Source organism: Zootoca vivipara, chromosome 4 (assembly GCF_965207765.1).
Source record: "Zootoca vivipara chromosome 4, rZooViv2.hap1.1, whole genome shotgun sequence".
Classification (NCBI taxonomy): domain Eukaryota; kingdom Metazoa; phylum Chordata; class Lepidosauria; order Squamata; family Lacertidae; genus Zootoca; species Zootoca vivipara.
In genome coordinates, this window is record NC_142587.1 from 82,849,466 (window position 1) to 82,867,595 (window position 18,130).

Sequence of the window (18,130 nt, forward strand, 5' to 3'; positions counted from 1 at the left end):
ACAAGGTGAAAGTAGCCAGAGGGAATACCTAAGGCAGTTAGGGCATGAAGGGTCTGAGATTGATTCCAAAGGACTTTGGCAGAGTCTGGACTGGAGGATTAAGAAAACAAACTGTGGTTCACCCAATGGTACAATCTAACGTTGACTGGCTTTACTGATCACCTGCTTGCAGGGATGTAACTAGACATTTCCTGAGCCTCACGCAAATGTCCAAAATCTACACACACACCGGTGCAAAAGCGACTTATGGTTCTGGAACACTGCTTTTTAGTTCTGTCCCACAAACTTTTTAATACATCTCAAAAAATCCTGTTTCAAGCCATGCATAAATACTCCCCTGCAGTATAAATATTGAAAACTGTAGAGTAAGGCAAACTATCAACAGCCTGAACACAAATAACTTGTTTTTTTTCAGCACTACCCTGATGAGACTCAGCGAAGATCTGCATCCTAGCTAACTCTGCATGCATTAATGGCATCTTCTGCGAAAAGGATTATAGGCAGCGCAGCCTGAGACCTTAGAGGTGGTACTGTGCTGGGTGGACAAATGCATATTCTTGCCTGCTGCAAAACAGCTTCTTAAGTAAAAGGCTAGTTGGTTGGACACTCAGGCACATGTGGAGCTCCTGAATAAAGTGAAGTGCATTCACTCTCAAGGAGAGGGAACAGGGAGCACACAGAAGCTTCCTTTGTTGAAGTGAATGGTGGGTATAATGTGTTGTGTTTTGTTCCTTGCCAGCTTTTTAACTGGCAGTGCCTTCCAGGAGCAGCTTGCCTGATGTACTGCAGACACGAGCAAGGGATAATTAGCTGCCTTGGAGTGCCCAAAGGCAGGATATGCGGAACACTTCACAATCAGATCTGAAGATCAAGCTGGTGCTTAAAACCGATTTGCATTTAAGCGGGAGCCTACTGGCACATCGGCGAGAAGGAAACTGCATGTAGACTGCTAAAGTAGACTGGACGATGAGAGGTGAACAGCTCTGTGGCAAGCATGCAAATGCAGTGAGCTGCTGCAAAGGGGCATGGTTCTCCTTCCCCCTTATGCAACCCTTCTCCATTCTTCTTCTTCTTCTTCTTCTTCTTCTTCTTCTTCTTCTTCTTCTTCTTCTTCTTCCTCTTCCTCTTCAGCAATCACTCGTAGCCAGAAAGAAGGCGGAAGAGTCATACATAACATAGCTCAGTGGTAGAGCAACTGCTTTGAATACCGAAGGTCCCAGGTTTAATCTTTGGCATCTCTAGAGAAGGCAGTCTCCTGTGGTTAACAACAACAACAACAATTTTGTTGTTGTTTAGCCGTTTAGTCATGTCCGACTCTTCGTGACCCCATGGACCAGAGCACGCCGGGCACTCCTGTCTTCCACTGCCTCCCGCAGTTTAGTCAGACTCATGTTCGTAGCTTTGAGAACACTGTCCAACCATCTCATCCTCTGTCGTCCCCTTCTCCTTGTGCCCTCCATCTTTCCCAACATCAGAGTCTTTTCCAGGGAGTCTTCTCTTCTCATGAGGTGGACCAAATATTGGAGCCCCAGCTTCACGATCTGTCCTTCCAGTGAGCACCCAGGGCTGATTTCCTTAAGAATGGATAGATTATTATTATTTCTTAATAATAATAATAATAATAATAATAATAATAATAATAATAGACAAATAGCAACTTTTGTGGGCTTGTTTACAAGGCTGGCTTAAAAGGAGCAAGATGGGTTGTTTTATTATTCTCGGCCAATACTGGTAATCTCAAAGTCCTGAGAATCTAAAGGGTCACTAGTTACCAAAATGTAATTGAACAGTGGTGCTAGCACTGAATGACAACTCCTATGCTCTTGGCTTTTAATATACAGTACTGGGTGTGCTTATGCTTATACATATACCTATACTCTTGGCTTCAATACCAAGCCAGCGTTTTTTTCCTCATCCCACCTTCTGCTTTGCTTATCATTGAATTTGAGGAAGAATTCTGGTAGACTCCACTCCAGACCTTGTTGACGACTGTGAGGCATTCCGATGAGTTATAAAGCGGCTTTGCAATTTTTTAAGTGTGGCAGTTCAATCTAGAGCTGCGCATGCTAATGCAAACCCCTCTTCCTTTATTTGCTGTATTTTTCTGGGGAGAAATTCTGCATGCTTCAGATTGGCAATAATCTTTGAAAATTCCTGGAGAACAGGCGAAGTTCCAGCAGACTGAAGGAGGGCAAATGTTGTCCCTATTTTCAAAAAGGGGAAAAGAGAGGACCCAAACAATTACCACCCAGTCAGCCTGACATCAATACCAGGAAAGATTCTAGAGCAGATCATTAAGCAAACGGTCTGTGAGCACCTAGAAAGAAACTCTGTGATCACTAAAAGTCAGCATGGGTATCTGAAAAATAAGTCATTTTTTGACAGAATTACAAGCCTGGTAGATGAAGGGAACGCTGTGGATGTAGCCTATTTTGATTTCAGCAAGGCCTTTGACAAGGTGCCCCATTATATTCTTGTAAAGAAGCTGGTAAAATGTGGGCTAGACAATGCTACCATTCAGTGGATTTGTAACTGGCTGGCTGACCGAACCCAAAGGGTGCTCATCAATGGCTCCTCCTCATCCTGGAGAGTAGTGACTAGTGGGGTGCCACAGGGTTCTGTCTTGGGCCCAGTCTTGTTCAACATCTTTATCAATGACTTGGATGATGGGCTTGAGGGAATCCTGAGCAAGTTTGCAGATGACACCAAATTGGGAGGGGTGGCTAACACCCCAGAGGACAGGATCACACTTCAGAATGACCTTAACAGATTAGACAACTGGGCCAAAGCAAACAAGATGAATTTTAACAAGGAGAAATGTAAAGTACTACACTTGGGCAAAAGAAATGAAAAGCACAAATACAGGATGGGTGACACCTGGCTTGAGAGCAGTACATGTGAAAAAGATCTAGGAGTCTTGGTAGACCACAAACTTGACATGAGTCAACAGTGTGATGCAGCAGCTAAAAAAGCCAATGCAATTCTGGGCTGCATCAATAGGAGTATAGCATCTAGATCAAGGGAAGTAATAGTACCACTGTATTCTGCTCTGGTCAGACCTCACCTGGAGTACTGTGTCCAGTTCTGGGCACCACAGTTCAGGAAGGATACAGACAAGCTGGAATGTGTCCAGAGGAGGGCAACCAAAATGGTCAAAGGCCTAGAAACGATGCCTTACGAGGAACGGCTTAGGGAGCTGGGTATGTTTAGCCTGGAGAAGAGAAGGTTAAGGGGTGATATGATAGCCATGTTCAAATATATAAAAGGATGTCATATAGAGGAGGGAGAAAGGTAGTTTTCTGCTGCTCCAGAAAGCGGACACGGAGCAATGGATTCAAACTACAAGAAAGAAGATTCCACCTAAACATTAGGAAGAACTTCCTGACAGTTAAGAGATGTTTGGCAGTGGAATTTGCTACCAAGGAGTGTGGTGGAGTCTCCTTCTTTGGAGGTCTTTAAGCAGAGGCTTGACAGGCATATGTCAAGAATGCTTTGATGGTGTTTCCTGCTTGGCAGGGGGTTGGACTGGATGGCCCTTGTGGTCTCTTCCAACTCTATGATTCTAAGTAGCACTCGCCCTGCGTAATTGATCACAGGATGGGGGTGCACCCACGCAATTTGAATGGCAATGCCCATCAACTTTTTTGGGGGGGTCCGCCCCCTCAAACATTTTTCGGGGAACCAAAGGGGACTCGGCTCCTAAGAATAGAGACCTGCCTACGCTCCACCGGGACCAATTTGGATTTCTGCCGGGGCGCCGTGCTTTGGATAGGAAAAAGGATGTTGCCGCCCCCTCGTGATTGGCCGTTGTTGTTGTTGTTGTTTAGTCGTTTAGTCGTGTCCGACTCTTCGTGACCCCATGGACCATAGCACGCCAGGCACTCCTGTCTTGCACTGCCTCCCGCAGTTTGGTCAAACTCATGTTCGTAGCTTCGAGAACACTGTCCAACCATCTTGTCCTCTGTCGTCCCCTTCTCCTAGTGCCCTCAATCTTTCCCAACATCAGGGTCTTTTCCAAGGATTCTTCTCTTCTCATGAGGTGGCCAAAGTATTGGAGCCTCAGCTTCACGATCTGTCCTTCCAGGGAGCACTCAGGGCTGATTTCCTTAAGAATGGATAGGTTTGATCTTCTAGCAGTCCATGGGACTCTCAAGAGTCTCCTCCAGCACCATAATTCAAAAGCATCAATTCTTCGGCGATCAGCCTTCTTTATGGTCCAGCTCTCACTTCCATACATCACTACTGGGAAAACCATAGCTTTAACTATACGGACCTTTGTCGGCAAGGTGATGTCTCTGCTTTTTAAGATGCTGTCTAGGTTTGTCATTGCTTTTCTCCCAAGAAGCAGGCGTCTTTTAATTTCGTGACTGCTGTCACCATCTGCAGTGATCAAGGAGCCCAAGAAAGTAAAATCTCTCACTGCCTCCATTTCTTCCCCTTCTATTTGCCAGGAGGTGATGGGACCAGTGGCCATGATCTTGGTTTTTTTGATGTTGAGCTTCAGACCATATTTTGCGCTCTCCTCTTTCACCCTCATTAAAAGGTTCTTTAATTCCTCCTCGCTTTCTGCCATCAAGGTTGTGTCATCTGCATATCTGAGGTTGTTGATATTTCTTCCGGCAATCTTAATTCCGGTTTGGGATTCATCTAGTCCAGCCTTTCGCATGATGAATTCTGCATATAAGTTAAATAAGCAGGGAGACAATATACAACCTTGTCGTACTCCTTTCCCAATTTTGAACCAATCAGTTGTTCCATATCCAGTTCTAACTGTAGCTTCTTGTCCCACATAGAGATTTCTCAGGAGACAGATGAGGTGATCAGGCACTCCCATTTCTTTAAGAACTTGCCATAGTTTGCTGTGGTCGACACAGTCAAAGGCTTTTGCATAGTCAATGAAGCAGAAGTAGACGTTTTTCTGGAACTCTCTAGCTTTCTCCATAATCCAGCGCATGTTTGCTATTTGGTCTCTGGTTCCTCTGCCCTTTTGAAATCCAGCTTGCACTTCTGGGAGTTCTCGGTCCACATACTGCCTAAGCCTGCCTTGTAGAATTTTGAGCATAACCTTGCTAGCGTGTGAAATGAGCGCAATTGTGCGGTAGTTGGAGCATTCTTTGGCACTGCCCTTCTTTGGAATTGGGATGTAGACTGATCTTCTCCGTAACACCTCCCAATCAAATCAAGCCACTCCATATCCCCCCCCTCAAAAGAAGAAGCAAAGTTTGCAAAAACTTCGGAGGGGAACCAGGAGGGGCGTCGGAGTGGAGGACTTTCCCGTCACCCCGATCGGCAATGTTGCGCACACGTCGAGGCGGCGGGAGGCCCAGGGGCGCGCGCCGCTGTTTGCAAATCGCGCTGCTGCTCGGGGCTGCCGTCTTGTGGGCTTCCCGGCAGAGCTTCTCGGAAGCCGCTGCTGCTGCTGCGGAGCCTCCGCCGGCGGTGAGCGCGGAAAGGAGCCTTGTTTGGGGGCCCGGCTTGCGGGCCGAGGCCACCCTCCCCGTCCGGTATTTCTGGCTGCAGGCGGTCGGCAGCGACGGACGCAACTTCACGCGCTCCCCGCCAGGTATTGCGCCGCGCGGCCGTCGGGCCGCCTTCTCATGAGGCTGAGTCTCCTTCTCTTCTCGGGCTCGGCTGGCCAAGGCGCCTCCGAGCGAGGTTTGGAGACCCGCCTCGCACGGCAGACGCCCAGCGCCACGGCGTCTGGCAGCCGGGAGGGCTCCCTGCTGTCCGACGGCGGGTCCGGCTGCACCCCGGAAGCCGCGCCTGGCTTTGCAGCCGACGTGCTCAAGGGCAAGGGGCAGCTCAGAGCATCTTCATGGAGAGTTTGGGATTATTAGGATCCCCTGTGCGAAACCGTGGAGAGCTGCTGCTGCCGGTCAGTGTGGGCAGTAGCGAGCTACGGTAGGTGGACTAGTAACCCGGTTTGGCGTCGGGCAGCTTCCTAGGCATTCTTAGCGCAGGCTCAGTCACATTTAAAAAAACAACAGGAAGAACAAGAACAACCTTTTTCAGTGCTGTGCTAGATTTTTATTTTTTTTAATCTACAGTGGGTGTGCGTTATTTCTTATTTTTGACGTGACACCCGGGCTTCCCCACCATTTCTGCTTGTGGAAGGTAGGCCGAAGTTGCAGGATGGAGGACGCCTGCTCCTGGATCATATTCATTGCAGAGGTTTTTTTGGTGCAGTTTGAGTCCAGCATTAAGTCATGTTAAAAGCTGTGCAAGAGCTGGTCATAGGCTTAGGTACCAATGATCCACCCCCAGATTTAGACACTTTCATTAGGAAAGGTTGGATCAGCAGAAATCAGCAGGTGGAGTTCCTCCCCTTGTTTCCCTATTATTACATTTACATTTACATTTATATTCTGTCTTTCCTACAAAATATTCAAAAAATCCTCCCGCTTTTACTCTTGCCACACCCCTGTGAGGTAGGCTCGTCTTGAGAGATAATGACTACCCCATGGTTATCATGGCTCAATACAGATTTTAACTTGGGACTCCCTAGTCCTAGCTTAATACTCTTAATTGCTACACTGGCTCTACATATGGCAATAATAATAATAATAATAATAATATACTTTATTATTTATACCCCACCCATCTGGCTGGCTCCCAACAGAATATTAAAAACACGATAAAAACATCAAACATTAAAAACTTCCCTAAACAGGGCTGCCTTCAGATGTCTTCTAAAAGTCAGATAGTTGTTTATTTCCTTGACATTTGATGGGAGGGCGTTCCACAGGGCGGGCGCCACTACCGAGAAGCCAAACATTGCCACCTGCAAACTGCTGGAAATCAAATGTTAAAAAAAAGAGAGTCTGGCTCAAACAGGCTCATGTTGTTCCATGAGTTGGGAGTCCAATAATATTTGAAAGACCACAGATATTTGTTGTCCTTCCTCTCCTTTTCATCTTAAAATAAAGACTCCCCGACTTCCAACTTTGTATGTGAATGATGGATCTATTCCACAAGTTAGTATGAATCTAGTATGCTCCTTATCCCTGGTTCTGCCAGCAAGCTTTTCCTGCAAAGTGTGTTTTGGGATCATGGGCCTGGGCAAAGCTATTTTCAAGGTCACAGGGCAGGCGTCATAGTTGACATAGGTATATGCGCCAGCAAGTAAGGACTGCAAGAAGAAATTTAAAGAAAGGCAAGGAAGAAGGTGGTTGCGCAAGAGTGATCTACTTTCACACCCTTTCAAATGGAAGTTCAAGGTGAAAATGACAAGCAAGCCTGCCAACTTCCTGAGGAGGTAGGATGCATCATCAAAGCAGCGGGAGCAAAACAGGCCCAACTTGCCTGCAACAGGGTTTGAGTATATTGCCAGGTCATCCAGACCCGTAAAATAAGCTGCAGGAGGATATGGTTATTTCTGGTGAGCTGTAAGAAGAGTTGCTCATTTTGTACACTACCAAAAAATGTGTAGCCTATGTTGGCAGGATCGCGCTTTCATGCACTTGGCATTGGAACAATGTGGTTGGCACGCTGTTCTGAAATGGCTCACTTGCCAAACTTTTGCACAGGTATATAGTTGACTGAGTAGTTGATCAACTTTCATTCTGTCCACAGTGCCAGGATTCAGACTGCTTCGCCTGCAAGCGCTCTTACCTCCTCTTCAAATTTCTGTTTGTATTACTTGGCTTTGTTTATGTTGAGATGATAGCATGCCATAGCCTAAGGTAGCATCTTCTGTTTTCATCCTTTTTAAAATGTCAGTTTACATTAAGGCTGATTCACTTGTGATGTGGGTACAGGTTGTGGCTGTATTTGCCAGCCAGTATCAAATTCTGTGACTTTCCTGCTCTTGCATGGGATCGAGGAATTGCACACGGCTGTGATTACACTGTGAGGAAGAGTAGCTATCACCGAGAAACACGAAAACAAGGTTATTAATGCTGCTATTGAAGTGGCACTGTAATTGGAGAGTGCCCGAGTCACAAAATACAATAGAGGTGCCTAAAATTATGCCTGATGTTGCGAGAGTGAATAGGGATATTAAAAAAAGGTTTCCCCTCTCTCGTAATATTAACACTCGGGGGCTTCCATTGAAGTTGAATGTTAGAAGATGCAGGAGAGACAAAAGAAAGTACTTCTTTACACAGCACATAGTTTAAGATATGGAATTCGCTCCCGCAAGAGGTAGTACAGGAGAGTACAGGTAGAATATAGTCATTGTGGCTAGCAGCTGTTGATCTGATTCAGCAGGGGTTATTTTATACATACATATACACACACACTGTTTTATTAGTGTGCTGCGTTTCTATAGCCAAAACCATACTCAAGGCCACTTACAGCATGAAAAAATTACATAATTAAAAACGTAACGAAAGTAGTCCTCAACAGTAAATTGAAACATCAAAAAGTACACAATTATAATACATGTGGACGGTCTATATTATAACACAAATCAAATCGAGCAATTTCCGCATAAATCACAATTAGATCCAAAACAAAGATACAGTACAAAAAGTTAACAGCAACAACACCCCTTCCCAGCAAATCTCTTAAACATTGCCCTAGCCCAAGAGTGTTCAGCACACAGCCCCGACTTTTGTAGCTGGAGTCAGTCAGGGCCCTGCCCTCCCAGGTCGGGGGGGGGGGGAGAACCTCACAGCCAAGGTGTTATTAACTTAAAGCAAGTAATGCAGAGTGTCTAAAATTATATCTGTTTTCTTCTTCTTTAGGAAATGCACAATTTGAAGTGAAAATCAAACCCATCTCCCCCAAAGAAGTTGTTCAGATCCATGTCCCTAAGTTTCTGGATAGGAACGATGGCTCCTTTCTCATGCGATATCGGTTGTACGGAAGTGTCAAGGAAGGCTTAAAGGTGGAGATTCTTTATGGCAGTGCACATGTTGCTGAATCTCCCTATATCCTGAAGGGTAATGTGGTTTTGCTTTTTCTCCTGAATTTCCAGGGCCCTGACCCGCTGGGCATTGCTCAGTTGATTGGCGGGATAGGGGAGAACATCTGTAAAACTGAACAGGCATGTATGTGTAGACATCCAAAAACTTAACAGACCTTATGCAGGCAATTACCATATTTTTCCACGTATAAGATGATGCTTTTTGCTATTTTAAAAAAAAACAGGCAAAAATTGGGTGTCGTCTTTTACATGGATAGTGAATGCAGAGGGGGGACGTGCGATTAATGGCAGCAGCAAGCAGGAGATTGGCAGTGGCGATTGGGAGGGTGATTGGTGGCTGCAGCAAGGCCTGCTGGCGATTGGCTGTGGCAGCGGCGATTGGGCAGGTGATTGGCGGCTGTGGCAAGGTGTGCGATTGGCAGTGGCTGTGGCAAGCAGTCTGCAGTGGTGGGCAGGCGGGTGAGCGATTGGTGGGAGCGATTGGGTTAATTTTTAACCCAAAATTAATTTCTTAATTTTGGGTTAAAAAAATTAGGGGGCATCTTATACATGGTAAAATACGCTAACTGTCTCCAAAAGAAATTAAGTTCTCTTGAAAATGGCTCCCTTTTTTGTATTGCGGAGATCTGGATAAGAAAGATTGGTTTAAACCAGGGTTTCCGAAACTGCTTACCAGTTTGTTTCTTAGCTCGGTTTTGAAGTGGTGCAGTTAACCTTTAAAGCCCTAAGCCAGGCATAGGCAAACTTGGCCCTCCAGCTGTTTTTGGACTACAACTCCCACCATCTCTAGCTAACAGGACCAATGGTCAGGGATGGTGGGAACTGTAGTCCAAAAACAGCTGAACACTCATGTTTGGGAAACCTTGGTTTGAACCAAAGAAAAGTAATCTGTACTGGGGCTGATAGGAGTTGTAGTGCAAAACAGCTGGAAGGCACAAGGTTGGTGAAGGCTGGAAAAAGCATTGATGATGATGCTTTTGAGAGTAGATGTTTTGGAACACCTTGCAGAAGGGCCATCTTGAATTCATGGAACATTTTATAAAGGTTGACACTATAAAACAATCAGTTAATTGGCCAGTTTCCTGATCATGCTTAAACCCATCTCATGAATTTAAAGTGCGGACTTTGAACACATGGAATCAGCACTCCTGCTCCTGTTTTCCATTCCAAGGGCCTTGAAGTCTCAAGTGGTTTAAAAGCATTTATTGGAAAGGGCTTATGAGGAAGAACCTCCATTTGCACAGATCACAAGGTTAGGCCTCTGTTCCCCCCAAACATTATGTACAGTCAAACCTCTTCTTACGTCCGCCTCCACTTGCATCCATTTCACTGAATGTCCGCGGCAAACCTGGAAGTAACTGGCAGGTTTGCCGCCATTAGCGCACATGCGCAGGAGCGGTGATCGCCGTTCACACATGCGCAGGATTGGGCAATCGCCGCCCGTGCCTGCGCACAACAGTGCCTCTCCCAGCGACCCGTTTCGACCTTCAGACGAACCTCCAGAACGTATTATGGTCACAGGTAGAGGTTCCACTGTATTTATCATCCTCTGTGTTTTTCAGGTCCAGTTTATCATGAATATTGCAAATGCCCGGAAGAAGATGCTCAGATTTGGGAGAAAAGTCTTTCATGTCCTTCAGAGCACCCTCAGATTACCGAGGATTTCGCTGTGTTTCCTAGCATTGATCTTCAGCGGATGTTTGATGAGGTTCCACCAAGGTTTGCCCAAAAGATGGGAGCCATTGTTCATTATACTGTCATCGGCAATCACATCTATCGCCGGTCCTTGGGGAAGTACACAGACTTCAAAATGTTCTCGGATGAAATGTTGCTGTCACTGGCGAGGAAGGTATATTTCCACAGATACTCGCTTAGTACACACTGTTGGTACAAACTGGCCATGTTTGCACATCATGCTAAAGCAAGGATGGCTAACCTGTGGCTCTTGCAGGTGTTCTTGAACTACAACTCCCATCATTGCTGAGCCTTGGCTGGGGTTGGGGCTGATGGGAATTGTAGCTCAGCAAGTTCTGAAGACCACAGGAGAACTGAACTAAACAATGTTCTTTTTAGCACATTTGCAAGCTTTTGCCTCATATACTCCCATCCTGCCTTCACCTCCTCCCACATAGCTGCATCATTAACTAAAACAGAAAATGCGGTCTTCCAAAGTTGTCCTGAGCAGCAAGAGGGGAGCATTCAAGCCTGGGACACACTGCATCTCATCCATGTTGCACTAAACCATGGCTTAGTGTGGTGTGCAAAATGCAGCAGTATATAACAGACATCCACCAGAGGGGTCTGCACACCAGCAATATCCTTTGATCAGAGTCCTGGGACTTGGCTACATTAGTAAATAAACAGCAATTTGGATGTGCTATAAACATGCAACACCAGAGAGCAGGAAATTTTAAAATGTGATTTTTCCATAGAGATTTTTTTCTTTTGTTAAAACTATCTAATTTCTGACCTCTCCCAAGCTTTTCAGTGTGTATTGAGTGATAGCATGCAAGTTGGCAGCTTCAGATAAACCGTTTGCCCTATGTTTTGGAGCCACTATCGGCAGAGGGGGAGTAAATCAGATGTGCATTGAAATGTGGTTCCCCATCTATATCGGGATGCACACTTGAATGCACATCTAAGCGTTCATTCCCTTGAAAGCATCTCACTTGGATGGACATCCAATTTTGCCTGCGGTTTCTGAACCAGCAAATTGCACGGACGAGGAGGGATTTTCTACGTGTGAGTCTCTCTGGTTGGATTTGGACAAGGAAGGCTAGATGGGGCCCAGCTGTATGAACGTAGGAAGAGCTCTCTTCTATGATCCAGACCCATTGGTCAATCTAGTTCAGTACTGTCTACACTGACGGACAGTGGCTCTTTGGGTGTCAGACAGGAGACATTCCCAGTCCCAACTGGAGACCCTGCAGATTGAACCGGGGACATTTGGCCTAGAAGGCAGATGCTCCAAGCTCGTTCATAAAAAAAGAGGAAGCCTACGGGGATGGGATGTAACCAAAACAACAATGAAAATGGTAGAACAAAATGCAGACACCAAAACATTTTTTTTAAATAGGGGACCACCAAATTTGGCTTTTTAATCTATAGCAGTTTGTTGATCCATAACATTGGGTTGATTGTTACATCGTGTGGAAGCTAAAGCAGCTACCGGTAGTAGCAGCTACCGGTAGTAGGACAGCATGAACTAATAAAATAATAATAATAATAATAAAATAATTTATTACATATACACCGCCCATGTGACCGGGCCTCCCCAGCCACTCTGGGCGGCTTCCAACAGGATATTACACAGTAGAACATCAAACATTAAAAACTTCCCTAAAGAGGGCTGCCTTCAGATGTCTTCTAAAAGTCAGATAGTTGTTTATTTCCTTGACATCTGATGGCGTTCCACAGGATGGGCGCCACTACCAAGAAAGCCCTCTGCCTGGTTTCCTATAACTTCACTTCTCGCTGTGAGGGAACTGCCAGAAGGCCCTCGGAGCTGGACAATGGGGGTGGAGATGCTCCTTCAGGTGTACTATAAAGGTGTTTTGGCTTGTTTTAGGTTCGCCTTCCTGATGTGGAATTTTATCTCAATGTTGCGGATTGGCCTGTTGAGCACCGGAAAGCAAACGACACCCCTGGCCCCCTGCCTATCCTTTCCTGGTGTGGCTCTATGGATTCAGCAGACCTGGTGCTTCCAACCTACGATGTCACCCATTCAACCCTAGAAACTCTGCGAGGCGTCACAAATGACCTCCTGTCTATTCAAGGAAACACAGGTAACATGGGGATCTCTGTGTGTGGGGTTGGGTTTTTTTCAGACAGAGGTGGGAGATGGCATGTAAGAAGTGTCTGCTGGATCAGGACATTGCTCAAGCATCCTGTTCTCACATGGCCAATCAGATGCCTATTGGAAGCCCCAAAGCAGGGCTTGTGTGAAATAGCATCCCCCACACCTGTGATCCCAAAATCCGGCATTCCAGGGTGGATAAAAATCAATGATTTTTTTTTTATTTAAATCGGATTTTTTTAAAAATGTAAATTGGATTTTTTAAAAAATGTAAATTGGGTTTTTAAAGTAAAGTGCTTTCGGAGGAAAAATCTTTCTAAAGATAGTTTTCTATTTAAGTTACGTTATAGTCCAAAAGCTATTCATCAGGAAATAAGGATTTGTTTAATTTTTTCATGTGTGCTAAAACTCAATCTAAGGTTTTTTTAAAAAAATGTTTAACCACATCAGTTAACAAACATGGATACATATGCTATAATATAATTGTTTTTGTTAAATAAATTGTTTAAATTGTTATTAAGGAAATGTTTGTTTTTCTCCTTCCAATAAAGTACAGCAGAAAAGTTGTCCAAATATAAACAGTTAACTTACTAAACCTCGCAATAATTTCATAATTATCTGTCTATGTATTCCTAATAGTATAACCAAATCAGTAATTTTTGATAATAACCGCAAAAACTACTCTGAAAATTTATTATTCCAAAAATGAAACCTTCATCTGGTTGTAAATATTAAGATTATACCAGCAAGAATGAGTCTTTCTGCAAAAAAAAAGAAAAAGATTTAAATCAAGTCTTACTTACTAGTGATTTAAATCATGATTTAAATTGATTTGATTTACCAGTACAGTGGTACCTCTACTTACGAATAACTCTACTTATGAATGTTTCTACTTACGAACAGAGCTCCGTCCGCCATCTTGGATGCGGTTTAGATAGGATTTTTTTCTACTTACAAATTTTTAGATAGACTTACGAATTTTTTCTCCCAATGCATTCCTATGGGATTTGACTGACAAATTTTTCCGACTTACAAATGTGCGTTCTGAACGCATTAAATTCGTAATTAGATGTACCACTGTAAATGAAATCCACCCTGCGATGTTCAGAGACATAGTGCCTCCCGCAGCAGAGGTAGAATAGTATTTTGAACATTGATGATGGGTGTGTGTGGGGGGGTGGCCTTTGCTAATCTGCCTCGTTGAAGAAAAATAATATCAATCCTCCCAAGTTGCTTAGGCCCTGGGCATTTTGGTGTGCTGCCTGGGGCTGATGGGAGTTGTAGTCCAAAACATTTGGAAGGCACCAGGTTGGCAAAGGCTGCATTAGAACTTCCAAGATTTCTGTGCTCCCTCCTCCTTCATTCCATCACCCATTAATTCCAGGACCTGCCTGGGACAACAAAACGGAACAAGGGTTCTTCAGAGGTCGAGACAGCCGGGAAGAACGGCTTCAGCTGGTGCAGCTCTCCAAGGAAAACCCAGAACTGCTGGATGCTGGAATAACAGGTTACTTCTTCTTCAGAGAAAAGGAGGCGGAGCTGGGGAAGGCTCCATTGATGGGGTTCTTTGACTTCTTTAAGGTATACCGCCTATCTTGCTAACACCAAGAGGAGACAGACAAATGTCCTTGTTTTCTCGTTTCCCCTTGAAGCTCTCTCTGGAGAGCTGGTTTCAGTGTTAAGGAACATCCTGCCTGGAAGCTAGTGCCTCACTTAAACGTGCAATATTGCATACTTGTGTGTTTTACTGCGAGCGCATACCCATTGCCTATCATTTCCTCCAGCTTGCATGCATCAAAATACAGTGGTACCCCGACTTACGTGTGCCTCGACTTCTGAAGGTTTCGACTTCCGAAGTCCGCTAACCCGGAAGTATTTTCGCTGTGCGTGCGTTCTGCGCATGCGCAAAATGGACACTTCGACTTGCGAGGTTTTCAACTTCCGAAGAGCGCCGCCTTTGTAAGTCGAGGTACCACTGTACATGCCTGTGTGATCATCACACCTGATATTGCTTATGTGGGTTGTGTTCTATACTGCTGCAGAGGTAGGAATTTTGGAGACTTTGAAGCAGCCTCCATTTCAAAATGGACAAAAGATAAGGATGGCAAAAAGTCATGTAGACTCATGTCCTGCTTATGGGCTTCCCATAGACATCTAGTTGGTCACTTTAGAAGCAGGCTGCTGAATTAGATGCTTGTTTGGTCTGCTCGCAGTGGGGCTTTTATGTTCCCTTTGAAACGTGGGATGTTTCCTTTATACCACATCAGGCTTATTTGTACACCCAACACAGTGTAGTCTATTCTGCCCTCCAGGATCTTAAGCAGAGGTCTTTCCCATTGCCTTCTACCTGATATTTTAAGTGAAGACAGCGGGGATCGAACTGTTCAGCTTGTGCATGAAAAGGATGTGCTTTTAACTACCAAGCTGCAGTTTCTCTTTCCGCTCAGGGTCCAACCCACACAACCCCAAGCACTTCCTTGCATATACTGGGTCTCCCTTGACGTCAAGTTCTGGTTGTCATTTTACTCCTGTTGCATCAGCAGCTGATCTTGCAGGCTCCCAGAGGAGGTAGGGCTTACCCGGTGGGTTGCTTGCTGTGCTTTGAAGAGAGCTTGCAAAACCCCCTTGTACATGGCTGGAGTTTCAATTCAATTCAATTCAACGCCTTTATTGGCATATATAAGACAATAAAAACCATATAGACCGTCCATATGTGTTATAATTCTGAAGCATACAGTAAAGAGGGAATCCTTGGCAATCCCTATGATACAGGCCAAACTACCCCAGATTTCACTTCAAAGATCCTGGTCAAAAATTGTACCATAACTCTAGTGAGAACAGGAGAGCCAACTAAGACCAACTGGAGTTTCCTATCAGGTACTTTGGATTGCAGCCTCGGGCTGAAAGGTGACCAGAAAACAGATAGAGTTTGTTGCTGTTACCCAAATTGTGAAACTATTTAACTTAGCCAAGGGTGCAACGCTTGATTCCAATACATGCTTGGTTCATTCTGCTTTCTTCCTCCTCTCCCCTCAGTACAAATACCAAGTGAGTATAGATGGCACAGTTGCAGCCTACAGGTTTCCCTACCTCATGCTGGGGGACAGCCTTGTGATCAAGCAGGCTTCGCAGTACTACGAGCACTTCTATAAGGAGCTGGCGCCATGGACCCACTATGTTCCCGTTAAAAGAAACTTGGAAGATTTGCTGGAAAGAATAAAATGGGCGAAGGTAATCATCCTTGCAGCAGAAGAAAAGCTTGGTATTATAAATTGCAGCACCATTTCCCAGCTGTAGTCTGTTTTAAAGAAAACATGAGGATAGATAAGCCATGTTCCTGCTCTCCTTGTAGGAAAAGGCAAGCCTTGGAGGAAAGGATACCAGATTTGCATCAGGATCTAAGCTTAGCTCCTTCAGGTTCTCTGGATGTGGTAGGATGAGCGTCCAGCAGAGTTATAGTTTGGTTCTCATAGCTTTGAAAACCTCCCTATGTTGGCGACACAAAACCACAGCTGGCAAGTTGTAACTGCCAGCCACGGTGGAGTGTGTTCACACTCCTTGTGGTTTAGATAGGAACTGAGACTTAATAGATGAAGAGACAAGTGTAGTTGTTTAAAAAAGACCAACCTTCCAAAAGTTCTAATCCGGAGAAGGAGGAGGAAAACACTAGGAACTTTGAAACATAGCCCCAGAACTGCAAAGTACAAATTCACAATTGTGTTCTTCTGTATCTTCAATCTAAGCCACATTCCCTTGTATTAACAGGGATGGGTCTATTCTTCAGCTCTGTGGCACATAAATGCGTAATGATTATATGGGTGGAAGAAGACAATTACTGCTCTGTGCTCTGAGTAACCAAATCTGTGTGAGAGATGTCAAACCTGTCTGTACACTTAGCTGTTGCTTGGACAATATGGGTAGCTGAAATTAAGAAATCCCTCTCTCTAACTGTGCCAGGCTGCTACTGCTGCTTGGGGGAGGATAATATCATTAAAGCTTTGGATAAAGTGTGGGTAAAAGTATGAAAAGACTGGAATTAACTTTGGAGGATCTTGCTGCGTGTAATAATAATAATAATAATAATAATAATAATAATAATAATAATATATTATTTATACCCCGCCCATCTGGCTGGGTTTCCCCAGCCACTCTGGGCGGCTTCCAACAGAAAAATAAAACACAGTAATCTATTAAACATTAAAAGCCTCCCTGAACAGGGCTGCCTTCAGATGTCTTCTAAAATTCTGGTAGTTGTTTTCCTCTTTGATATCTCTTGGGAGGGCATTTCACAGGGCAGGCGCCACCACCGAGAAGGCCCTCTGCCTAGTTCTGTACTGTAGGCTTGTACAGTACAGTAGCTGCCCCTAGCTTAGCATTTCTGCAGCTGCTGAAAATCTGAGCGCCCCTTCTTCCTGAACACAATCACATAAGACTCCTTAGTTGCTCTATTATTTTATTATTATGGGGTATTTATATCCTACCTTACTAACAGAAGTTCTAAAGGTGGCTTACAATATATTATAATATAATAAAATATAATATGCAATTAAATAGACAGTAGCAATACAGTAGTTACTACAACACCTGAGTCTCCTGGCCAAGTATTGATGCTTGAACACAGTTTGTTTCTAATCCTTAGGAAAATGATGAAGAAGTCAGAAAAATTGCCAAGGAAGGGCAGGCAGCTGCAAGAGAACTACTGCAGCCTCACCGGTTTTATTGCTACTATTTCAAAGTGTTCCAGGTTAGTCCAGATTTCATTCTATGCTTATGCTCTTCCGAACCATGCAGTCCACTCTCTTTCTGATGAAACTTGACCGTGGTGGTCTTAAGATGGTCTGGTTTCACAGCAAACCAGGATCTGGAACCATGGTTTGCTCCTGCCTCACTAACCATAGTTTAAACCAGGGACGGGCCACATATCCTGCTGAGAGGTGGTTGAGGAGCCAGCTACACATGCGTAATTGCACAATCTTGCTAAATTCAAGTTGTACGATTAAAGTGGATTTGGCTCTCTTGCAGCACAAGACATCGACTTCCAGGAATTTTGGGGGACTTCTTGCGGCAGGGAAAGTGAAAAGAAAATGCTTCGGAAAGTGCAGGATAACCATTGTTTGGCAAAACATCGTATAAACTGCCTGCAAAAAAAAAAAATACATATCAGAATGAAAACTCATGTTGCATAATGTCCCCACAAACGTCTAAGTTCAATAAGCAGGGTAAACAAGATGGAAATGACCAGGGTTGCAAAAGGGAGAGATGTTTTTGTTTTGAATAGTCTGCTGTTGTTTCAGTTTCTTTCCAACCTGTTTTACATATTTCAGAAATATGCTGAACGCCAAGCTGGTAGACCTGAAATACGGGATGGGATGGAATTTGTACCTCAGCCTGATGACAGGACTTCAGTCTGCAGCTGCCACAGGAAAAAGCCTTCAAAGGAAGAGTTATAAGTAACCCTGCCAAAT

General features: G+C 44.6%; 1 protein-coding gene across 4 annotated transcripts; it reads left to right on the forward strand.

Annotated features, from left to right (window-relative positions):
• Window positions 1–891: 891 nt before the first annotated feature.
• On the forward strand, window positions 892–18,128 carry POGLUT3 (protein O-glucosyltransferase 3). Of its 4 annotated transcripts, XM_088668330.1 has the most exons (9): window positions 892–1,130; window positions 5,428–5,563; window positions 8,688–8,885; window positions 10,432–10,718; window positions 12,438–12,654; window positions 14,050–14,246; window positions 15,702–15,896; window positions 17,305–17,409; window positions 17,990–18,128. In XM_088668330.1, exons 1-9 carry the CDS (start codon window positions 1,026–1,028, stop codon window positions 18,113–18,115), a joined length of 1,566 nt encoding a protein of 521 aa, XP_088524456.1. In that variant the 5' UTR covers window positions 892–1,025; the 3' UTR covers window positions 18,116–18,128. The 4 variants fall into 4 exon arrangements, 3 of the variants coding, with proteins under 3 accessions (XP_088524456.1, XP_088524454.1, XP_088524455.1); XM_088668328.1 differs by lacking the exon at window positions 892–1,130 and having other exon boundaries at window positions 5,205–5,563; XR_015949704.1 differs by lacking the exon at window positions 892–1,130 and having other exon boundaries at window positions 5,215–5,563; window positions 14,050–14,172.
• The last annotated feature ends 2 nt before the right edge of the window (window positions 18,129–18,130 follow it).